Source organism: Cebus imitator, unplaced genomic scaffold (genome assembly GCF_001604975.1).
Source record: "Cebus imitator isolate Cc_AM_T3 unplaced genomic scaffold, Cebus_imitator-1.0 Scaffold36, whole genome shotgun sequence".
NCBI classification, from domain to species: Eukaryota; Metazoa; Chordata; class Mammalia; order Primates; family Cebidae; genus Cebus; species Cebus imitator.
The window spans coordinates 4381336-4398076 of record NW_016107351.1 but is presented as its reverse complement, the minus strand read 5'-3'; the positions used below and the strand labels follow the sequence as shown (position 1 = coordinate 4398076).

The 16741-nt window shown below is 50.7% G+C and overlaps 1 protein-coding gene across 6 annotated transcripts in view; it reads right to left on the bottom strand.

Moving 5' to 3' along the window:
• USP36 (ubiquitin specific peptidase 36) overlaps positions 1 to 8783 on the bottom strand; it is a 55160-nt gene extending 46377 nt beyond the window's left edge. For 2 of the 6 annotated variants that reach the window (XM_017524988.2, XM_017524989.1), the window contains exons 1-2: positions 3426 to 3678; positions 2621 to 2842 (exon numbers count right to left, since the gene is read on the bottom strand). In XM_017524988.2, the coding sequence (XP_017380477.1) occupies positions 2621 to 2842; positions 3426 to 3678 (475 nt within the window). Of the gene's footprint in view, positions 1 to 2620; positions 2843 to 3425; positions 3689 to 4945; positions 4966 to 8603 lie in introns of those variants that run through there. The other 4 variants (XM_037737216.1, XM_037737212.1, XM_037737214.1 and 1 more) reach the window with 4 other exon arrangements.
• Positions 8784 to 16741: the final 7958 nt, after the last annotated feature.

Genomic DNA, 16741 nt, shown 5'->3' with positions numbered 1-16741 from the left:
TCAGCCTCCTGAGTAGCTGGGATTACAGGCACGCGCCACCATGCCCAGCTAATTTTTTGTATTTTTAGTAGAGACGGGGTTTCACCATGTTGACCAGGATGGTCTCGATCTCTTGCCCTCGTGATCCACCCGCCTCGGCCTCCCAAAGTGCTGGGATTACAGGCTTGAGCCACCGTGCCCGGCCAAATCATGTATATTTTTAGCAAACATCTATTTTCAGGTGACCGTTTCCTTTCCTCTGTTAATACGGCAACCATGGTTAAGGTGGCAAAGGTGGCAGTCCCTTCCGGAGCTGTTTACAGCTGCTAGTCCAGCTACTTGACTCACTCAGAATTCATCTGAGCCTCACACAACTCTGTGAGGAAGGCAGTCTCATTCCTCCACAGACCAGGGGCATTCTCCAAAGCTCAGCTACTAAGGGGCAAAGCCGGGAAGCAAAGCCTACAGGCCAGGCTCCTGAGCTGTGCTTTCGGCTGCTCCACTATTTCCAGAATTCTAGAGATGTTCTGAGATTAAAGCATCCTTGCATTCCTAAGATAAACATGAGTTGCTTACAGTTTTTTTAGAAACTGTGTCATTTGGTAGTATTTTCCTAGAATTCTTATATCTATGTTCGTAAATAAGTTGTGGTTATCAATTTCCTTTCTCAAAGTTTCCTTATTATTGTTACCTGAGTTACAGGAACTTTACAGAATGAGCTGGGCAGGATTCTCTCTCTCCTTCTCTATTCTTTGGAAGAAATGTGCAAAGGACTGGAATTGTTTCTTAAAAGTTACACAGAAATCGGCTGGGCGCAGTGGCTCACGCCTGTAATCCTAGTACTTTAGGAGACCAAGGCAGGCTATCACCTAAGGTCAGGAGTTCGAGACCAGCCTGACCAACATGGTGAAACCCCACCTCTACTAAAAATACAAACATTAGCAAGGTGTGGTGGCACGCATCTGTAGTCCCAACTACTCGGGACGCTGACACAGGAGAACTGCTCATACCCGGGAGGCAGACGTTGCAGTGAGCTGAGATCACACCACTGCACTCCATCCTGGGCGACATCCATCTCAAAAAAAAAAATAAGTTACAAAGAAATAATGTCTCTGCTTGGTATTTTTCATGGGAAGATTTTATGTTGTTTTTTGAGTCATAGTCTTACTCTGTCACCCAGGCTGGAGCACAGTGGTGCACAATCTCGGGTCACTGCAATCTCTGCCACCTGGGTTGAAGTGATTATCTTGCCTCAGCCTACCGATTAACTGAGATTACAGGCGCCTGCCACCACGCCTGGCTAATTTTTGTAATTTTAGTAGAGACCGGATTTCACCATCTTGGCCAGGCTGGTCCTGAACTCCTAACCTCGTGATCCACCTGCCCCAACCTCCCAAGTACTAGGATTATAGGCGTAAGCCACGGAGCCTGGCCCATGGGAAGATTAACCACTGCTTTAATTTAATAGAAGACTCTCCACTTTCTATTTCTTTCAGGTTTTGGTAAGTCACATCTTATTTCACCTCTATATTAATCAAGTAGAGCACACTACCACATCCAGCTCATTGTTTTGTTTTTTGTGTGTGTGAAATGGAGTCTCGCTCTGTCGCCCAGGCTGGCGTGCAGTGTTGTGACCTTGGTCAGTTCACTGCAACCTCCGCCTCCTGGGTTCAAACGATTTTCTGCCTCAGCCTCCCGAGTAGTTGGGATTAAAGGTGTGCGTCACCACACCTAGCTAATTTTTGTGTTTTTAGTCGAAATGGGGTTTCACCATGTGAGCCAGGCTGGTCTTGAACTCCTGAGCTCAAGTGATCTGCCCGTCTTGGCCTCCCAGAGGTGTGAGCCCCCGTGCCTGTTCTTGATTTGTTTTTGTAGAGACAGGATCTTGCTGTGTTACCCAGGCTACATGTTTTACAATACATTTATGATATCCTGATACAACAAATGCGTAAAACAACTGGGCCAGGCACGGTGGCTCACACCTATGATCCCAGCACTTTGGGAGGTGGAGATGGGAGGATCACTTGAGCCCAAGAGTTCAGACCACAGTGAGGAGGTCAGGAGTTCGAGACCAGCCTGACCCATATGGTAAAATGCCGTCTCTACTAAAAAAAAAAGTAGAAATACAAAAATTAGCCCAGTGTGGTGGCACATGCCTGTACCCCATCTACTGGGGAGGCTGAGGCTGGAGAATCTCTTGAACTCAGGAGGCAGAGGTTGCAGTGAGCCGAGATCGCGCCGCTGCACTCCAGTCTGGGCAACAAAGAGAGAGACTTCATCTCAAAAAAGACTACAGTGAGTTGTGGTGGGGCCACTGCATTCTAGCCCGGGTGACGGAGCAAGACACAGTCTCTAAAAAATAATAATTGAATATATGTATTTTGGAAGTATTATTTGAAAACCTTTCTGTCTGGGCAACTATTTACAGAAAAGCTTTTTGAACACCATCCCACCTGACTGACTCACCTTCACGGCCCATTCTGCAGCAGGCATGATTCAAATTTAGGTTTCCTAAGTTACTACTCATGAAAAACCGCACTCCTAAATTTCATCCAGACTGAGCTCAGCAGGGCCACAAGAGCACGGGCTTATCTAATCCCAAGGACCCGCAGCCACCCCACCGCGGCAAACCCACACTCACAGCTGCGGGCATGCTCCTTGGAGAGCAGGTAGTTGGCCAGAGGCGGCGTGTAGGTCAAGCACTGGATGGTGGCATTGAGAAAGCAGGTGTTGCCAAGGTTGTGGAGTCCTGCACCCACGCGGAAGACCCGCTCCCACCTCAGAGACAGTCGCTCCGTGGGGAAGAGCACTTTCTGTGGGGCTGGGACTCCATCACCACAGCTTTCATACGTGTGCTCACTGCCTGAGAAAGAAAGGGACAAGGGAAGCAAAGAGAAAGACATAAGTCCACACACAGGTCGAACACACAAAGGCACTCCTGGTGCACACACTTAGCATGCAGTGACCCGGAAGGCGGCAACAGAGAACTGGTGTCCCATTTATTGGACTTTCCTGGAAAGCTCAGGAGTAAACCCGGTCACCCCACAGACCTCCCAGGCTGCTTGGGTCTAGACTCCAAAGACCCCTCGAGGGATGGAGGGCACAGCTCAGAGAGTGGGTGAAGGAGCCAGGCCCTGGCACTCTGCACCACACCGTGCCCCCATGCAGCCCACCCCGTTTCTCTTTCTCAGTTCCAGGCCTGACTTCTGACTGTGTTATACTTGGGAAAGGGGAACAGCAAGTTCCAAGGGCCCTCCCAGTACACAGATTTCCCTCCTACAAACCCCGCATCATCACTTTACAGCTGAAACCCACCGAGTGCACGTAGACACTCAGAACTCTACCACCACATTCTGCTGTTTTTCCTACTAACTACAACATTTAAGTCCATCCACTTGGTCACCCCAGAGTGAGGGCCTCTCTGCCAGCACACTGCACATCTGTACCCTGTCTCCTGGCGGGCGGGTCGTCTCCACTCTTGTGGCGACTGGCTCCCTCTGTTTTGGGGTTGAGCAACACATATTTGCTCTTTAAAGACTCCAGCTGGTAGGAGAAGCTCTTGCTGGCAGGCTGGAATTCAATCTTCTGTAAAAGGACCTTCTTGGCGGAGGAGGCCAGAAGCTTCCCCAGTTCTCCATCATCAGCTGAGTCCTTGCGGCCGGGTTTGAGGGCCTCCTTCAATTTATCCACTATGGGCATGGTGCATCACTGTGGGGACAAGAAGAAACAGAGAGTAAGACATAATTAAATCCCAGGACGAAATCAGCTCTTAAGAGCTCCTCTTTGGTTACACACAAGGTGGAGTCAAAAATAAAAAAGATCTCCTCTTGGGTCATCAAGGATGCTAGCCACCACAAAAGCTCCCCTGGATCAGCTGCCAGCCCTACAAAGGAAGCGTGAAACAGGGAGACCCGTCACTAACCACTGGGACATAGTAGAGCTCACAAAATGACAAGATGCTGCCACACACTGAGCTGAGCAGACAACAGTGGCCTGAGGCAGCCAGACAGCCCCTGGCCGGTGCATCTCTTCAGCAGATGTTCATCAAGTGGCTCTGGGCATCACTCTTGACGCCACTTCCCTCAAAAGGCCAGCATGTGGTCCAAATGTCTGCTCAAAAACAAGGGGACGCTGATTCTCACATACAAACTGGTTACACACACCCATGCAATGAATTCACATGCAGGTCAGATAAGCATGCATGTCTCTACAGACCTGCACTCTTCAACATGAAGGCCACAGGCCACACGTGGCTACTGGGCATGTGAAATGAGGCTAGTCCAGGTTGAGAGGTGCTATAAGTGTAAGCTGAATACCAGATTTCGAAGAGAAATAAACACCAGTATAAGAAGAAAATGTAAAACATCCCAGTAATTTTTAGATCAGTTGCATGTTGAAATAGTAATATTTTATACATGTTGGGATAAATTATGAAAATGAATTTCACCTGCTTCTTTTTAACGTGGCTACCACAAAATCATAAATTATATTTGTGGCTTATGTTATGTTTCTATTAAGACAGTGCTTGTACAAATTACCTTTCTAGGCCAGGAGTAGTGGCTCACACCTGCAATCCTAGCACTTTGGGACACTGAGGTGGGCGGATCACCAGGTCAGGAGTTCAAGACCAGCCTGGCCAACATGGTGAAATCCTGTCTCTACTAAAAATTTAAAAATTAGCTGGGCATGCTGGTGCACATCTGTAATACCAGCTCCTCAGGAGGCTGAGGCAGGAGAATTGCTTGAACCTGGGAGGCAGAGGTTGCAGTGAGCCGAGATCATGCCACTGCACTCCAGCCTGGACAACAACAAGATTCCGTTTCAAAACCAAAACAAAAAAAAACAAAAAAAAATACAAATTATCTTTCTAAAAGTGAGGTAGGACAAAAAGAGCAAGTAGCAGGCCTAGAGAACAGTATCCACGAGACACCTCTACACTTAAGCAAGTGTCTTCCAGGCCACTTACCAACAGAGGAAGAAAACCAAAGCAGGCAAGTGGGTAGATCACAGGCTTTGGAATGTAGTGGCCCTGGGAGGTTCTATCACCCTTAGCTATGAAACTACGGTGACTTCTCCAAACCTCCTTTTCTATTGTAAAATAGCAACAAAAATAACAGTGTTGGGAAGTGCTTTAGAGCTTGCTACACACTACAGTCTAACAGAGGATCCACACTATTGGTGCAGCTGCACTGAAACCATAACCAAGAGACCCCTGCACCTCTCCAACTGCTACCTTTGTATCCGCCACTTTCCTTCCCTACCCACTACCTCTCAAGTAACTTTCCCAAACACAGCACAGACTATTTGAGTCACAATTTCAAAATTATGTCCTTAAACTGCTTCACGAATATCAGAAAAATGATGACTTCCTCTGGTATTCAGTACCCAGCCTGCCCTGGAAGAATCGGCAAGTCAGGTGTACCCCAAAATTCTGCTCTAGTGAAAGTAAGGACCTCCTCCAGTACCTTTTATTAAGCCATTCAAATTGATCACTGTGGATCATCTAATTCCATACATGGATCAAGTATCTTTTTCTATAAAAACGTCTATAAAGAAAAGTCAGGTGCAGTGGTCTGGGCCTATCGTCCCAGATGCTTAGGAGGCTGAGATAGGAGGATAACTTGAGGCCAGGAGTTGGAGACTGCAGTGAGCTGCGATTATGCCTGTGAACAGCCAGTGCAGTCCAGCCTGGGGAACATAGTGAGACCTCATCTTTAAAAAAAAAAATTAGGCTTGTCCCAGCACTTTGGGAGGCCGAGGTGGGTGGATCACGAGGTCAAGAGATCAAGACCATCCTGGTCAACATGGTGAAACCCGTCTCCACTAAAAATAGAAAACATTAGCTGGGCCTGGTGGCGCGTGCCTGTAATCCCAGCTACTTGGGAGGTTGAGGCATGAGAATCGCTTGAACGCTTGAACCCAGGAGGCAGAGAATACTGTGAGCCGATATAGCGCCACTGCACTTCCAGCCTGGGTGACAGAGCGAGACTCCATCTTAAAAGGTGGCTCAAGTCTGTAATCCCAGCACTTTGGGAGGCCGAGGCGGGTGGATCACGAGGTCAAGAGATCGAGACCATCCTGGTCAACACGGTGAAACCCCGTCTCTACTAAAAATACAAAACATTAGCTGGGCGTGGTGGCACATGCCTGTAATCTCAGCTACTCAGGAGGTTGAGGCAGAATTGCCTGAACCCAGGAGGCAGAGGTTGCGGTGAGCCGAGATCGCGCCATTGCACTCCAGCCTGGGTAACAAGAGTGAGACTCCGACTCAAAAAAAAAAAACCAAGTATTAGAAGTTGTCTGATTTGAGAAAATAAAAGAGCCTTTTCTAATGAGAATTATCTGACTTCTCACCAACTGAACAACCACTGCTGGGTCACATGCAGGCAATTCAGTGGAATCAAAAAATACACAGAAGCCTCGCAGACTCCCCTGGGATGTACAGACTCTGGCCTGCTGGCCTGCAGCACAGAACCAGGATCTTGGGTGGCGGGGAGGTGAGGGATGGGACTGAGTTTGGCTGGGCAGGTACTACACGGGGCTCCTGAATGTAAGTGCTCCTGGGCTCTGGCCTGTTAAATCACTGAAGCCACACAGCGGGCTCACAGCTTGTGGGAGGAACAGGATGACCATCAGTGAAGGCCAACTCTCTTCCTCCTTAGCTACTTTCCTGGGGTGCCGCATGGCACTGGCAACCATCTACCCAGAAAAAGCTGTCCTTAAAGCTCAAGGAGCATCCACAAGTGCACTCAGGATGAGGCGGGAGGATCATGCTACCTCATCACCAGTTGTTGTAAAGCACACGATATGAACAACACCGCCACACTGCATCTTAACCCTGACACCAGACAAGCACAAAGAACGAAAATGTTCCCACACCTGCTAGTCAAGGCCAGTCTAATCTCACAAAGACTAATAGGTAATAAATTCCAAAGTTTTGAATTTAATGAACCAGTAAAACTTCAACAACAACAACAACAAAAACCTGAGGGAGTAACAGGAGTTGCCAAAATCTTGCTTTGCTAAGTGCGGATTTTCTCTTTCACTATGGTAATCGTAGATGGATCATTTCTCTTCCATTACCATCACTATGATTACATGAAATTAAGGTCCGTAAAAACAATTTATAGTGAAAACATTCAAACACACAAACGCAGAACAGCACAGGGAGCACATCAGCCCCCTTACTCTGCCTCAGTAATTACGTCTGACCCATCCTGGGTCACCTCCCATCCCCAGGTAATTCTGCAGCAAATCTCAGAGCTATGACTTCATCCATAAATAAAAACACACCAACCCCCCAAAAATGTGTAAGGAAATGATCTCAGAATAAAGGACAATTTATAAAGTGAAGACACCTAGTCGTATGAAAAACTCCCAACAGTATCACTGCTTTGGGTGAGGACCGTCATCCACCCTGGAAGGTGAGAACTTTGTCATGCACCACTACCAACGTTTGAGAACCACTTAGGGAGGGGATACACAACACTTGGGATATAACCCAATTTCAGTCGAAATAAGTAACTGTAAACTTAACCCACTCCTTAGCGTAGAGGCAGAGATTTTAAACACAATTTTTCAAATGTGACAGGTCAACTTCTACTTCACCAATTCCACCTAAAACATGAGGCAATAACCTAAATAACGCTCGCTCGCTCTCTGAGGTGTAGGAACCCGAGACAAGTGTTGCTGTAATCACTGTCAAAGCCCTCTGAAGCACACACCATCAACACTTCCCAGCTCAGGGAGGATGCTCCCTCTGGTCCAGGCACAGCACAGGCCGCATCCACATTTCCACCTGCGCGAACTCGAGTCGGCACAATTTAGGTTAACTCCTTCTCCCTCCTCCTTCTAAAGTCACTTTTCCAGGATGAACTGCAATGGAGGCTCGCAGGGTCAAAACCACGTGCTGGGGGGAGGAGCCCACGGAAACAACGCCTCCTGGGACCCAGCGCCGCGCTCCAGGGGCCTCCCCGGCGACTCCGCAGCGCCTGTCCCGGACACAGCGACCTGAGCGCCTCTCCCCGAGCCTGGCTCCGTGGCGAGCGTTACGTAAACCCGGGCGCGAGGAGTCTCCCCTGTTGTGTGTCTGGGTTTGGCGGCCGCCACGCCAGCCCCAGGCCCAGGACGCCCACGCCACCCGCCAGGAACAGCGGCCTCGGAACCGCACCCCGCCCGAAGCTCCGCGGCCTTCTCCACAGCCACGAGGAAGGCGCCCAGCCCGGGAGCGCGCCAGCCCCGCTGGGCTCTGCGGCCGCACGGGACGCCCTGGCCCTGATTCCGACCTCAGCCTCTCCGGAGTCGGCCTGGATCCTGCGCAGACGACGGGCACCTGCGACCCCCATCGCCAGCCCAGGACACGGTGGAGAGCGGCGAGGACAGCCCGGCCCCGGACCCTCCTGGGCGAGACCCCGAGCTCGAGAGCAGGAGGCGTATCCCAGGCCCTCCTCGGGGACTGCCAGAGCCCTGCGCGGACGCGCGCCCACGTCCTCCCCGAGCGCCCCAGCTGCGTCCCGCCGGCCCTTCCCATGCCCCAGGCCTTCGCCGAAGCCACCTGCCCCGCCTCGTCCCCCGGCCTGCGCGCCACCCCGACCCGACCCCAGCCTACTCCGGCTTCAGCGTACCCCGGCCTCTCCGCGGGCGCGCCACAAACCCGCGCAACCCTGGCTTCTCCTCCGGCCCGCGGCCCTGCACGCGCATCATCCGGGCCTCCGGCGCCTCACACACGTGTCACAGCGACGCTTAAAGGCGCCGCACCAGGCGGCCGCGCTGCGCCAACAGCGAAAGGGTCGGGAGGCTTTAAGAGGCAGGGCTAGATTCGGCTCACTCCCTGTCCCCGCCCACCGCCGCCTTCGTGACGCTTACGTCACCTCCCTATCACGGGACCCCGCCAGCCACGTGATGACGCAAGTGCGCAAAGCCAAAAGTGCTCCAGCCTCCTGGGCCGCGTACTGGTGACGTCTTCGCAGCGCGCTTGTGGTGCCGCTACTTCCGGGTCGGCGGAGCGCACCTGGCGCTGTTGTGGACGCCCCAGATGTGATAGTGGCGCGCGCCGCGCCCCAGAACGGGGGCTCCAGAGCCTCTGTCCGTCCCCGCAGCAGCTCCCCTGCCCAGTCTCCCGGGCAGGGAGAAGGCTGGGCTTCCCCTTGCCGCTTGGCCGTCTCGTGGCTGCGGAGAAGCGGAGGCGCAGGCCCTGGGCCTTAACCTCCGGGGCTCTGAGGCCATCCCTGACGCGCACACACGGAGCACCTGCAGTTTGGGGAGGGTGGGATCTGGGAGCGATCTGGGGCTGTCGAGGAAATGGTTCTTCGAGATTAGGGACACGAGAGTGTTGGATTTGACCTTTTTAGGCCCGGATGATGCGCGTGCGGAGCCGCGGGCCGGAGGATTGCCGGAGCTGCGCAATCCCTAGCTGCACCCACTCCCTCCAAAAGCTTTGTCCTCTGACGGCTCTGCGAAGGTTTTAGCTGAGTACTTGTGAGCACTATTGCTTTTGCAGTATTTTAAAAAATATTCTCTTGACCCGAGGCAACTTCGCTGGCTTCCTCTCCATTCCCCTGGAAGGGTGGAGAGAGTGTTGGTTCCTGCCCTGACCTCAGAAACTCAGAGAAGCACTGGATGGGCATAAACTATCCAAAAGGCAGAACTTTGCACACACAGTCGTATCTTTTTCAACATTGGGTAGGAATGATGAATAGAGTGAGGTCATAAAATCAACAACCCAAAGCGAATCTCCATCCCCTCCCCACGGATCCTAAAGCAGGGACTGGAGATGGGGAGACAGAACTGGATGGAACAGAATTCACCTTGTATTTATTACTTGGTTGGTGGTGTTTTTTGAAAAAAGCAAACAAGAAGAAAACCATATTGGTCTAATACTGAGACAATGCCCTATCTGTAAGAATCCTTGGGCCGGGCGTGGTGGCTCATGCCTGTGCCCTAATCAGCCAGTTGTACTGGATACTTCTTTTAATTTTTCGGGCCTCAATTTCCTCATCTGGGGGAAAAAGGACGATCTGTCGCACCTGTTTAATTCTTCCAGTAACAAAACCGATAATACTTGCTACGATTGCTGAGCTCATATGAAATGCCAGATAGTAAGCTGGTCCCTTTACCAACACGACTTAATTCTCATAGCAACCCCACAAATAGATGTTGTTCCCATTTTACAGCTGAGAAAACTGTGCACGTTCCAGCAAGCAAGTAGTAAAATAAGGCTTTGAACCGCACACCTTTCAGGCTCTAAGTTCACACCTTGAAACTCAGAGATAACCCCACAATTCTTTTTTATTTATTTAGAGATAGGGTCTCACTCTGTCACCCAGGCTGAAGTGCAGTGGCGTGGTCATAGCTCACTGCAGTCACAACTTCCTGGTCTTAAAGAATCCTCCCACCTCAGCCTCCTGAGTAGCTGGGACTAAGGGCACTTACCACCACATGTGACTAAATTTTTTTTTTTTTTTTTTTAGAGGCAGGGTCTTGCTATGTTGCCCAGGCTTCACAATTTTTTTTTTTTTAAGTGGAGTCCCACTCTTCAGTCACTCAGACTGAAATTCAGTGGTGCGATCTTAGCTCACAGTAACCGCCTCCTGAGTTCAAGCGATTCTCCTGCCCCAGCCTCTCAAGTAGCTGGGATTGCAGGCATCCACTACCATGCCCAGATAATTTTTTTGTATTTTTAGTAGAGATGGAGTTTCACCATGCTGGCCAGGCTAGTCTCGAACTCCCCACCTCAGGTGATCCGCCTGCCTCAGCCTCCCAAAGTGCTGGGATTACAGGCGTGAGCCACTGCACCTGGCCCATGATTCTTGAGATATGATGGAGACCAGGCGCAGTGGCTCACGCCTGTAATCCCAGCACTTTGGGAGGCCAAGGCAGGTGGATTGCCTAGGCTCAGAAGTTCGAACCAGCCTGGTCAACATGGTGAAACCCCAACTTTAAAAAAAAAAAAAAAAAAAAAAGGGCAACTAACATCTTCCCTGCAACATGCATGATAAAATTTTAAAAAATAATAATAGATGTGACGAAAGGCCCACATAGTTTGAGAAGGTGCCTGAGACCTGGAGACTAGAAGGAGACTGCTCCCCCCACCTTATTTTACTCCACTCTCTAATTCTCTCCCGGAAGGCCTCAGAGGAGATCGTCCTCACAATATGTTCACAAGGGCCAAATAAAAGCTTTTCCTGGGCTGTTCAACCTCACAGGCCACATGAGAAATGCAAATTAAAACCACAATAAGGTGTATTTCACGCTTGCTAAAATAGTTAAAAAGACTAAATGTTGGACAGATGAGGGCAACTAGAGCTCTCAAACAGCTGCTGGGAGTATAACATGACTCAACCATTTGGAAAATAGTTCAATTTTTTTTTCATTAAAAAAAAAACAAAAAAAAAACAGGCCAGGCATTCTGGCTCACGCCTGTAATCCCAGCACTTTGGGAGGCCGAGGCAGGCAGATCACCTGAGGTCGGGGATTCGAGACCAGCCTGACCAACATGGAGAAACCCTGTCTCTACTAAATATACACAAAATTAGCCGGGTGTGGTGGCAGGCGCCTGTAGTCCCAGCTACTCCAGAGGCTAAGGCAGGGGAATCACTTGAACCTGGGAGGCAGAGGTTGTGGTAAACTGAGATCGCATAATCGCACTCCAGCCTGGACAACAAGAGCGAAACTCCATCTCAAAAAAAACAAACAGGCCAGGCATGCTGGCTCATGCCCGTAATCCCAACACTTTTAAAAAAAATTTTATTTATTATTATTTTTTTAAAGATGGGGGTTTCACCATGATGGCCAGGCTGGTCTTGAACTCCTGACCTCAAGTGATCCACCCACCTCGGCCACCCAAAGTGCTAGGATCACAGGCATGCGCCACCATGCCTGGCCCTAATCCCAGCACTTTGTGAGAAGGCAGGAGGATCGCTTGGGCTCAGGAGCTGGAGACCAGCCTGGGCAACACAGTAATACTCCATCTTCATAAAAAATTAGTAATGTTTATGGAGTGGTGGTGCACGGCTTTAGTCCCAGCTACTCAGGAGGCTGAGAGGGGAGGATCGCTTGAGCCTGGAAAGTCGAGGCTGCAGTGAGCCATGACTGTACCACTGCCTTCCTGCCTGGGTGAAAGAAAGAGACCTTGTTTCAAAAAAACCAAAACCAACAAAAACCATGCTTTTACTACCCTATAAACACATCCATTGCCAGCACTACTGCCACTGCCACCTGAAGGCTGGTGAATCCCGAGTCTGCATATGCAGGCCTTCCTTCCCCAGCCCCATCTTCGGAATCGGGTCCAAGTAACTGACCCCTGTAACCCCAGTAACTGCGGAACAACTCCCCTGCTGAACAGACGTCCCATAAGCACCTCAGACTCCCTGTGTTCAGAAATGGACACATCTTCACCCACCCCAGGGCAGCTTCCCCTCTTCTCGTCACCCACTTGGGCTGATATGCGGGCGCCCAGACTAAATCCTCCCCCTTTCCAGCTCGCTTCTGTGTCCCAGAAAGGCTGACTCCGGCCTGCTGCATTTCCCAGGCTCCCTTAGGAACTGGTTTCCTGGGGGGAGGCCACTTGGGGCACTAACAAGGCTGATGGGTAGATGGGCCGAGAAGCTGGGTCTTCCTTGTCCTCCTCTGCTTTGAAATCTCTGGCAGTGGCCCCAGTTCCATTCAAGGAGACCCACCTGTGGTTCCAGCCGCCCATGTGTCACCGTCCTGGGCTCTTGTCATGCAGCCTCCATGCACTGTCTCTTGACTCTGGAGATGCTAGCTGCTTCCTGTGGCTGGGCTGCGCTAACACAGTGTCCTAGGTGACCTCTCGGGGCGTTTCTTCCCTCAGGATGTAACCAATCCCTGCATTCATTCCCTCTGTGTTAAAGGCTGTGCACAGAGTGGTTTGGGTGTGCCTGGCTAAACTGCAGCTGGCAGACAGTAACTCCCACACACCTGCCTGCCAGCATCCTGGGGTCCTCGGTCTCCCTCCCTCCATGTCAATTATCAACAAATTTGGCTCATTTTACCTCTCAGATATTTCTCCACTTATCCAAAGAACCAAGTAAACCCTCTCACCATCTTTGCCAGCATTATTGGCATAGCTGTATACATTGCTCAAACTGCCAAGTAGAATACTTCATTTTACTGAGACAAAATCGTGCTCTGTTGCCCAGGCTGGAGTGGAGTGGTGTGATCTTGGCTCGCTGCAAACTCCGTCTCCCGGGTTCAAGTGATTCTCCTGCCTCAACCTTTTGAGTAGCTGGGATTACAGGTGCACACCACCATGCCCGGCTAAGTTTTGTATTTTTAGTAGAGCTGGATTTCGCCATGTGGACCAGGCTGGTCTCAAACTCCTGACCTCAGGCAATCTACCCAACTCGGCCTCCCAAACGGCTGGGATTACAGGCATGAGTCACCACACACGGCTGAGAATAATATATTTTAAAGTAGCTTCAAATGCATTGTTTGCCTCACTGAAACCCTCTCTGGTTCCTGTTGCTGGTGAGGAAAGCCAAGCTCCCTAGTGCAGCCTCTAATGGTCCCTGGGGCCTGGCCGTGCCTGTCTAATTTGCCTCATTCCCAGCCACTGCCACTTCTGGATCCTTCAGCAGAGCCAAATCCAAACTCCCAGGATCCTCCCACTCCCACCCCAGTCGGGCTATCTCTGCTGCAAGTTCCAACTGGTCTTCGGCCTAGAATTTCCTTTCCCGCTTGCCCCTCAACCCTCAGCTCAAGCACCACCTCCCTCAAGAAAGTCTTCCTGGATTCCCCCCGTCCCTGCCATTAGGTCAGAATGTCCTGTGGACACCTCCCGTGACTCAGGAGCCAGGACGGTGTCTCATTCATCCGTGTGTCCCTGTGGGCTCACTGTGTCTGGCACACGGCGGGCTCACTGTGGACAAAGGTTTATGAAAGAACCACATGGAAAATGCAATCCTTGAGACAACTGAATGACCTGTAAATCCTTAGAGAAAACCAGAGAAACATTAAAGATGAAAGAATACAATATTCTGTTATAGAAAGCTGTAACCAAAATGAGTCCCATTGGAACTTATCTCAAGAAAAGGGTACATTAGCAGAATAGTTATATTGTTACCCAAAAATTACCTGGTCGGCTCCCTTCCTGGGAGGTTAGGGTAAGATGGACTCAACTCCTCTCCTGTTTCACAGCCTGTCGATGGCTGAAGATTTGGGCTAATTTCTGGAGAGACATATGTTGCATTTCTTTTCCTTCTTTTCTTTCTTTTTTTGAGACTGACTCACTTCGTTGCGCAGGCTTGTGCAGTGACTCGATCTTGGTTCACTGAAACCTCCACCATTTGGGTTCAAGCAATTCTCTTGCCTCAGCCTCCCAAGTAGCTGGGATTACAGGTGCACACCCTGCTAATTTTTGTATTTTTAGTAGAGGCGGGGTTTCACCATGTTAGCCAGGCTGGTCTCAAACTCCTGACCTCAAGTGACCTGCCCTCCTCGGCCACCCAAAGTGCTGGGATTACAGATACGAGCCACTGCGTTCAGCCCCGTGTTGCATTTCTAATTGCAAATTAATAATTCCCCTTCTGACTTCTATAATAGTTCAGCTGCTGTGAGTTTGGGTTCCCACAAGCTGCTCTTATGAGCAATGGGTCAGTGAGCCTGGGGGTGGTTGTGAGGCCTCTGCACAGATGTCACTGTTGTACCCAAGCAAGTCAAGGAATTCGCCACCACCTTGAGATTGAATTATGAGTCCTTATTATGCCGGCGACCAAGAGGTGGCTAATGCCCAAAATTCTCTCAGCCCCTAAGAAAAAGTTAGGTGGTCTTTTATACCCTAGTTTTAAAAGGGAGGAGGAACTTAGCTGAAGCCAATTTTTCACAAAAGCAGAGTAAGCAAAAAGTTCAAAGATAAACTTGTACATGAGAAATAAAACAGGCCAGGTGCGAGGGGTGAAGCCGTCGTGAAAGACACACAACTTACAGATGACGGGGGCTCTGGGCGCTTGACGGCACCTGCATGCCCAGGCTATGCTGGTACCACTTACCTCAGCCTCTTATCGACAAACGCCTTCCTGGGTGCCCAGTGTCAGCCTGCCCCAGCTACATACTACAGTTACATACTTAATGGGGGGAAAATAACTAAAATGAAGCCGCTGAGATGGAGTCTGTCCAGCTCAAGAAGCTAACATAAAGCCTGAGCAGCTTTCAGTCTGAGAAACAGAGAGTTAGTTTTAGCTGGCAGGAAGCAGGTTCTCACAGCGCCAGCACACCAGCTGAAGGATTTCTTTTGGGGGGTGGGGTGGGAGAACACCTGCAGGCCCCTTCGGGTCTGTAGGGGTGGGCCTGCTGCCCCTGAATTGCAATAGCAGCATTCCTGCCTCGCCCGGCAGGTGGGTGCAATGACGGACTTGCTCTTCCACCTGCTGGGGTTGCATTTCATGGGTGCTGAGTCTCTGGGGGATCCAGGCCACTTCAAATGAGGATTTTCAGCCTAGATCCCCCTCCTGCTGTAGCGGCACCCTGCACATCAGTCACGTGACTTGCTGGACTCACAGGCTATTGAGTTTCTGGACCGATAGAGCCTGTCACCAGCCTCTGATGCAAACCCTTTTCTCAGGTGTCTATGCTGTCCACGGAGACCTGGTTTCCCAGGTTTGGGAGGGATGCCGCCTTCCTTAGGAAGAAGGTTGACGCACGCTGTCCTTCCCATCCCTGCAGATAGGGCAGGGCTCCCAGGAAATATGTCATTAGCATCGCCCCAAAAGGTGCACAGCACAGGCAGCTGCCAGGCACAGGTGCTTGGGGAAGACGGAAGCCATGACGCCAGGTCGCCTGTTGATACCCAAAGGAAGTGGCTCTTTTGGCTGCTTGCCACCATTGTCACCACACTTCCATTTTGTTTCTAGTCTCAGAGGGAGGGGGGAAAGTCATCCTTCCTCTGTGGTGTTGACCGTCAGGCATCTGACTCTGCCAGGAGAACAGCTGTGCAAGGCTGCAGCCCCGGCGCAGGCAGCTGGTGGCCAGGAGCTGGGACCACAGGAGCTGGGACCACAGAGGGCACTATCAAGAGCAGCGGCTCCTCCGAGATGCTTTGGGACAAGTCAGGATACATATTTTGTACTTCTTTTTCTCTCTTTTTTTTTCTTTGGAGTCTCTCTCTGTCGCCCAGTTTGGAGTGCAGTGGTGCGATCTTGGCTCACTGCAACCTCCACCTCCCAGGTTCAAGCAATTCTCGTGCCTCAGCCTCCCAAGTAGCTGGAAGTACAGGCATGCACCACCATGCCCAGCTAATTTTGTATTTTTAATAGAGATGGGGTTTCACCATGTTTGGGCTCAAACTCCTGGCCCCAGGTGATCCGCCCACCTCAGCCTCCCTAAGTGCTGGGATTCCAGTCATAAGCCACCGTGCCCGGCCTTTTCTCTTGTTTTATTTTGGTAATCTATATTAGTTGAATACCTCTCCCCCGTTGTTGGTTGGAATTCCCAACCTCAATCATTTTGGGGGCTCTCTGCCTCCTTTGAATAGGACACATCTCCAGGGCCTCATGCCTGTAATCCCAGCACTTTGGGAGGCCAAGGCGGGCAGATCATGAGGTCAGGAGATGGAGACCATCCTGGTTAACACAGTGAAACCTCGTCTCTACTAAAAATACAAAAAATTAGCCAGGCATGGTGGCGCATGCCTATAGTCCCAGCTACTCGGGAGGCTGAGGCAGGAGAATCGCCTGAAACCAGGAGGTGGAGGTTGCGGCGAGCCGAGATTGTGCCATTGCACTCCAGCCTGGGCAACAAGAGTGAA